Genomic DNA, 7,571 nt, shown 5'->3' with positions numbered 1-7,571 from the left:
TCCAGAATCGGCCCATCAAAGACCCCAATCTGGCCCACAGGGCAGCTTTGGAAAATGTAACAGAGGGCATTGAATTTGGACTTTGAACTGTAGTTTCAAAGGTTTTACAACATTTCCTACTGATAAAGACCTCAATCACTGCCATTCAAACTACACCAAAGTAATTAAGTAATAGATAAACAATAACAATTACAGAAAAGTTCCTGTTTTGTTTTGAAAACACACAGTTTAACGTCCCTGGTAGGTTCCCATAAGCCGCACTGGTTCACCACAGAGCACCATCTAGTGGAGACTCTGAAGAACTGCATGTAGCTCAAACGATACCCGACAGATACACAGTAAACACATTCTCCGTGAGTTAGTTCTTCTTAGTGTTTTGCTAAATGACAAGTTAAATCCTGGAGTCACGCGCACCACAAGCCAGAAGCGCGTCACGAGCGCTGTGTTTACGTTGCCAGGACACAGTTGTCTGGCTACTGCGGATCCCAGGTGATTTACCTAAAAGCGGATTCTCCTGAGCGCTGGATTCACCTGAGGATCAGATGAACATGAACAGCACACACAGTTTTCCGGATAGCACACAGGATATTAAAAATACCGCCGTCTGAGGCTATCTCCTCCTTTTGCTCCCAAACAAATACATATTTTGAGATGGCTTTTTCTTAGCGCGCACAGGTTGAACGATGAAGGCCAAAGCTCTGTCAGTGAAGGAGTGCGCCTGGATGTCCGAGGACTGCCACCTGGTGGACATACCGCGTGAAGCTACCCAGAGGGACACCCTTTGCTTACCGAATATCTTCCAAAAGTCCAAAAAGGTGAAGCCTCTGACAAAGACTCGGCCCAGCCCCAATTGCCAGGTTTACTACACAGCCAGGGAGCTTCTGCTGGAGGTGCTGGACAGAGAAGCGATCCGGGAGCTGATCAGGAGAGCTGCCGGTGTGAAGGCAGGGCCAAATCGGCAGTCACACTGCCAGAGCAGGGAGCAGAGCACAGATGTGTCTGAGGAGGGGTATGCTGATGCAGTGACGTGGTTTTCTGTGGTCCTGCAGAGCGGCCTGTCTTTGGGGGAGAACTGCAACTTTGGGCATGATCTAAATGTGAAACTAGACGGATGGCAGGGCGTGCTAAAGAGAAACAGCATCCAGGCCGACCTGCTGTCTCTGACCAGACTGGAGGATGGAGAAAAGCTGGAAGTCCTCTCTGCTTTCTGTGGCCACATAACCCAGCGCTACCAGGCCCTCCATACGCCGGGGCCAAACCTGGCTGTAAAGAAATACAGACTGTCCTCTCAGCAGGAGCACTACTCTGTTTATCTCGCTCTCCTCTGTGACCCAAGCTCGGGGTTCATCTGTAACATGTATCTGTACTGTCCAGAGCAGCTCCAGAGGCAGAGTAAGAAATCTGTTGTCGAGCAGGTGGTCAGACACCTGCTGAGACCTTTCTGCAACCACAGGTGTGTGGTTCAGCTGGATAGCTCTGCCTGGATGGAGGAAAGGCTCACACACATCTTGTCTAGATTAGGGTTCACCATTCATTTTGTTCCCGCTGTTAAGAGGCCACCATCTTCACCACCTGAGGGCTCCATGATGTCTGAACTCATTGCCCACCTGCAGGGTTGGACAGGACCTGCCCTCGTTCCCCTGTCTGATCCAAAAGGAACAGGGGTGGATGTATTCCTCCCAGGCCTTTGGGTGACGCTGCATGTGATCTGCATCAACACATTTGTGCTCCACACTCTGCAGAGCCAGAGCTCAGGAAAGAAGGTCAACCTGACACAGTTCACCAGGACTCTGGCCTCTCAGCTGGCCATGAACAGCAGCACCGCCGTGCCCGTTCTGCCACGACTGAACAGCAGCTCATACCAAGAGAAAAATGTCTCAAATATTTGTAAGCAAAGGTTAGTCCCGCTTTTTGTCACAGATCTTCTGCAACGTCTTATGGCTGCTGCAATGTTTGATGAATGAAATAAGCCAAACAGAAAAAAATGAAATTCTGAAAACTTTATATTTAGCTTAGTATTTAATTTATAAGTGTGTGTTTTAGATCTTTGATCCCCACACTTATCACTGAGCCTTGAGCACCCATAACCCGATTCTGACTTTGTCTTCCTTCCTTGCTCATCACCCCACATAACCTGCCATAGAGCCTTATTGCTACTTGTAGCTGATTTTTAATTTCCTGTGTTATCTATCCCACCACTTGACACACCACATTCTAATGTGATAACCAGGGTTTTTAATATTGTGACCTTTTAATGTGAAGATTTGAACAAATAAATCCTGTCATTGATATATTTGATATTTTTGCTTGACTAAATTTTCCTGCAGGACAAACACCAACATCTGTGGTCAGGTGACGGTGAAAGGAAAACACAGGTGCAGCTCTGCAGTGAGGCTGCAGAACAACTGGAACAGACCAGGAGTGTGTGGGTTAGACAATTCTGGCAACTCTTGCTACTTAAATGCAGTGTTACAGTGCCTGTGCTCCACCGTGCCCCTCGTAGAGCACCTCCTGGATCAGGAAACACGCAGAGAACTGGAAAAGTAAGACTGAGCATGTCTAAGGATCTTGGAAAGAAAAGCGTCTGGACTTCTTTAAGTTGCTTGAAGACGTTTCACCTCTCATCCAAGAAGCTTCTTCAGTTCTAAGGTCAAATGGTGGAGAGTCTCAGATTTAAACCCAGTGGGAGTTTCCCCCGAAAGAGGGACAAAGGACCCCCTGATGATCCTCTACCTAATCACATGAGCCAAGGTGTGAAAACGGGTGTGGGTCACAATCAGCCAGGGTTTCGGGTGAGCTCATTGTGAAATCTGGCCCCACCCTATCATGCGATTTCCTGAGGTCAGATGGCCCAGGATGTGAGTGGGCGTTAAGGCATCTGGGAAGGGAACTCAAAACTGGATTATAGATGGCAGACGGTGTCGTAAACCACCGCCTCTGTTCAAAGATGGTCGCTCACAGTGGACATAAATGGCTTCTTTCGCTCCTCTTTCAAACCATCTGTCCTCTCTGTCCAAAATGTGAACATTGGCATCCTCAAAAGAGTGACCTTTGTCCTTTAGATGCAGATGGACAGCTGAGTCTTGTCCTGTGGAGGTGGCTCTTCTGTGTTGTGCCATGCGCTTGTGAAGTGGCTGTTTGGTCTCTCCAATGTAGAGGTCTGGGCATTCCTCGCTACACTGTACAGCATACACCACATTGTTAAGTTTGTGTTTTGGCGTTTTGTCTTTCGGATGAACCAGTTTTTGTCTGAGTGTGTTGCTGGGTCTGAAGTACACTGGGATGTCGTGCTTGGAGAAAACTCCTGAGTTTTTCTGATACACCGGCTACATAAGGGACATACATGTAAAGGAAGCACTCAAAACATGTGGTTATCCTATTTGGGCGTTTATAAAGTCAGCAAAGAGACACAGAAAAGAAGATCAGACACCAGCGAGGGAGGATAAGAAAGACAGACGCAACAACATTGTCATCCCCTATGTAGCCGGTGTATCAGAAAAACTCAGGAGTTTTCTCCAAGCACGACATCCCAGTGTACTTCAGACCCAGCAACACACTCAGACAAAAACTGGTTCACCCGAAAGACAAAACTCCAAAACACAAACTTAACAATGTGGTGTATGCTGTACAGTGCAGCGAGGAATGCTCAGACCTCTACATTGGAGAGACCAAACAGCCACTTCACAAGCGCATGGCACAACACAGAAGAGCCACCTCCACAGGACAAGACTCAGCAGTCCATCTGCATCTAAAGGACAAAGGTCACTCTTTTGAGGATGCCAATGTTCACATTTTGGACAGAGAGGACAGATGGTTTGAAAGAGGAGTGAAAGAAGCCATTTATGTCCACTGTGAGCGACCGTCTTTGAACAGAGGCGGTGGTTTACGACACCAACTGTCTGCCATCTATAATCCAGTTTTGAGATCCCTTCCCAGACGCCTTAACGCCCACTCACATCCTGGGCCATCTGACCTCAGGAAATCGCATGATAGGGTGGGGCCAGATTTCACAATGAGCTCACCCGAAACCCTGGCTGATTGTGACCCACACCCGTTTTCACACCTTGGCTCATGTGATTAGGTAGAGGATCATCAGGGGGTCCTTTTGTCCCTCTTTGGGGGGAAACTCCCACTGGGTTTAAATCTGGGACTCTCCACCATTTGACCTTAGAACTGAAGAAGTTCTTGGATGAGAGGTGAAATGTCTTCAAGCAACTTAAAGAAGTCCAGACGCTTTTCTTTGCAAGCTCCTTTGACTACCATGACCTGGATGACTGAGAACCTTCACAGACTAAGACTGAGCATCTTCGTTTTATTCTCGGACTCACCTGAGGGTTGGCAGTCATGTTTTTTTCCAGTAGTTTAACCTCTTTTCATGCAGGTCCAAGTGCCTTGTCGCTGAGGTGTTTGTCCGCCTGCTAGAGGAGATGTGGCTGGGGACGAACTCCAGCTGTGCCCCCGTAGAGGCCAGGTCGGTGCTGTGCTCCATCTTTCCCCAGTTCAACAACTACTCCCAGCAGGACGCCCAGGAACTGCTCCTCTTTCTCCTTAACACGCTACACGACGACCTGAAAAAGGTGCAGAGACACCTGCGCATCTGCACCATCACATAGCCTGTTCCTCTCTGTAATATAAACCTACGGAAACCATAACTGAGTGTGTTTTTGTGCGTATGTGATTGTTTACAAGGTTGCAAAGGACCAGATGCACTGTTCAATACGACAGCAAAGGCAAGAACACAATAGGTACTGCACCACTGAAAGCACCATTGTGTCACAGCTGTTTGAGGGCCAGCTGAGCTACATAACCCTCTGCATGCACTGCGATCAGCAGGCGTACAGCACACAAACGTTTACTGTGCTGTCACTTCCGATTCCTGCCGGCATCCTTAAGTGCTCCATTCAGGCAGGTTTTTTTAAACACCATTCAGACTGTTTGCATTTGATATACTGACGGTCTCATCCCTGCAGTTCTGTGCTTGTCTTTTATTCTCGTTTCATGTTGTGCAGGACTGTCTGTCGCTGTTCTTCGAGCAGACTGTCCTAACTGGGGGAGAGCAGCTGCTGTGTTCAGTGTGCAGGATGAGGAGAGAAACGGCGGTCATCACTAGTTTGGACAAACCTCCAGAGATCCTCATGTTACACCTAAAACGGTGAGAAGGAATGGATCGTCATCTCTTAAGATACTTTATTTACAGAGTATATGTTCAGTCGATAAAATCTTTAAATTTTATGAATGGATGTGTAACATTTAGCAGAGCATAATCTCACTTTAAGGTCCACTCAGGAGTGTAGCTGCTCTGAGATCTTTGATCTTTAGAAGGAGATGAACTTCAGCAGGGTGCTGTTTGAAAGCAATTAAAGGACTTAGTCGATGTTGCCTAGATTCAGTGTTGATCGTGAAAACGGCAGTGCACAAAACTTTCACATTCACGTCACATGATACAATTAATATCATCATGACCAAAATTGAGCAAAACCAAGAAGGCTTTATAGGCTTGAGGGGGAAAAAAACAGATGCTTAAATAAATCGGTTCTTCCCCATGTACAATTTTCTAGATCCGCCACTGCTCTGGAGACATTCATTTTTTTAGTGACCAATTTCAGTCTGTTTTTGGTCTATTTGAATTACAGCAACAAAGGTCATGACAGTAACAGAGAAGCAACAATATGCATTTGAATAATTCAAGGACTGAGTTTGTTAAATTATTAGACAATAAAGACTCAAAAAATTAATTAACTGATTTCCAATAATGGTCTTTTTGCTTGTAAGTACAAAAACACGAATAGCGCCATTTATCAGTATTGAGTAACCGACCTTTGCTACAAATAACATGTATTCATGCATGCATTAATTCAGCAGGCATCATGAATACTTAATACTCGTTATGCATTCTATTATGAAGTGTTTCTGCTTCCAAATACCCCGGAGATACAGGAAGGCTAAGATAAATCAATAACCCCCACTGTTTTTTAAGAGTCAGTGTTTCAAACTAAACTTATTTCCTCCGCCGCAGGTTTGGCTGTAAGGGGAAGAAGCAGGTGAAACTGAGGACTAATGTCGCGTTCCCCATGAAGCTCGACTTGACCCCATTTCTGTCGAGCTCAGTGCATAATGTCTCAGATTCTTCATACCATCTTTATGCTGTTGTGGTGAGTGAACATGAAGAAGATCGTAATATGAATTTGTGAGGTCATGTTTGTGTTTTGCCGAAAGATATTTGAGCGCACTGCAAACATCCACACTCGTAGATTCAAAGACTTGGGGATGCATGACTGCCGAGACCGCGAAGGCTCAGGGCTGTAAATGAAATGCATGACGCCACTTTGGCAGTCAGGGGTATGTCCAGAAGGGGGGCATGGGGTGGCAACAGCCCCTTCTGAAAGATGACTGCCCTCGGCCCTTGAGGACAGTCATCTTTGGCAGGTTGGACTAGAGTACTGTTAATCTTACAGTCCCCAACACTGTTATATAAGAGCATGAATACTACCAGTAGGAATGTAACGGAGTACATTTACTCCAGTGATTTACTGAGACTTATTTGGACGTGTTGTTGCTTTCTTCTGTTACTCCACTATATTTTGGATGCAATTACTGTATTTATACTATTTATTTTGCAGCTTTTTAAATCTTTGGTTATTAATTTCCTGATAAATTACATTATTATATAATTAAAATAATCAACAGCTGCAATATTAAAGAGACCATTTTAAAATTCCTAGGAACACCCCTGGTGCCAGACTTTTTCTTAGGCAGGGGCGCAAAACTCATTTTTCATCCTGGGCCAATTTGATCTTATGTGGGCTGGAGCAGTGAACCAATCCCCCTTCTAACAGTGTAAAGTAGTTTAATAATTTAATGTGAGATAACTCAGTATGAGGAAAATGAAGTGCAGCTTCAATAAACTGTCCCAGTTTTAATACGTGATAAAGAAATGCTGCTGCAGTTAATGAAACAAACCCAACTTTTTTGGGCTTAAATAGTAAAACACAAATCTGTAACATTACAGAAAAACTTTTGGCATTGCCACAATGTGCTTTGCATCATTTTAAGATCACCCAGGCAACACAAAGGGTTTAATGTTTAGGACTTGGCACCTGTTATGTAATTAAAACTATAATATTTACATGAAATGACAAACTGTGTGGAAAACCATGGAGTTTTCACCACATCTGTTTTTTTAATGTATTCATTTCATATTTTTTAACAGAACCACACAGGTCATCTGAACATGGGTCACTATACGGCTCTGTGCCACAACGCCTCAGCCCAGACCTGGCACTTGTTTGACGACTCGCTTGTCAGAGAGGTACAGGACACCCTGGTGCAATCTCCCAACGCCTACATGCTGCTCTACAGCCGCAAGCCTTTCCAGAAGCCAAAGATCCAAGGACTGTGAGCTTTGCAAATAGAAGACCAAAATCAGTTTCCCTCTTGAAAATGTTTCTTATCATCTGCATTTGGTTCAACATCTCTGCTGCTCTTTGTACTGTTAGCATCTCCATAACAATTAGAAATAAATTGTGAGTTCAGTGTTAATGTATAATGTTTAACTATCACACTATCTCCAA

General features: G+C 45.1%; 1 protein-coding gene across 1 annotated transcript; it reads left to right on the top strand.

Moving 5' to 3' along the window:
* Positions 1 to 317: 317 nt before the first annotated feature.
* LOC146583555 (uncharacterized) lies at positions 318 to 7,546 on the top strand. The gene is made up of 7 exons (XM_085273440.1): positions 318 to 1,897; positions 2,328 to 2,543; positions 4,382 to 4,577; positions 4,690 to 4,905; positions 5,010 to 5,152; positions 6,017 to 6,152; positions 7,211 to 7,546. Exons 1-7 carry the CDS (start codon positions 684 to 686, stop codon positions 7,397 to 7,399), a joined length of 2,310 nt encoding a protein of 769 aa, XP_085129566.1. The 5' UTR covers positions 318 to 683; the 3' UTR covers positions 7,400 to 7,546.
* The last annotated feature ends 25 nt before the right edge of the window (positions 7,547 to 7,571 follow it).

Source organism: Mchenga conophoros, linkage group LG1, assembly GCF_057382185.1.
Source record: "Mchenga conophoros isolate Kocher_MC1m ecotype Shallow Benthic linkage group LG1, M_conophoros_male_GT1.1, whole genome shotgun sequence".
In the NCBI taxonomy this organism is placed as follows: Eukaryota; Metazoa; Chordata; class Actinopteri; order Cichliformes; family Cichlidae; genus Mchenga; species Mchenga conophoros.
This window is presented reverse-complemented; position numbering and strand designations above follow the sequence as displayed.

Excerpts from the sequence above, each read along its gene's own strand:
- LOC146583555 (XM_085273440.1), top strand. The coding sequence starts at position 684 with ATGAAGGCCAAAGCTCTGTCAGTGAAGGAGTGCGCCTGGATGTCCGAG. Across the intron at positions 4,578-4,689 it reads TACACGACGACCTGAAAAAG|GTTGCAAAGGACCAGATGCA; the intron begins GTGCAGAGACAC and ends ATTGTTTACAAG. Across the intron at positions 6,153-7,210 it reads ACCATCTTTATGCTGTTGTG|AACCACACAGGTCATCTGAA; the intron begins GTGAGTGAACAT and ends ATTTTTTAACAG.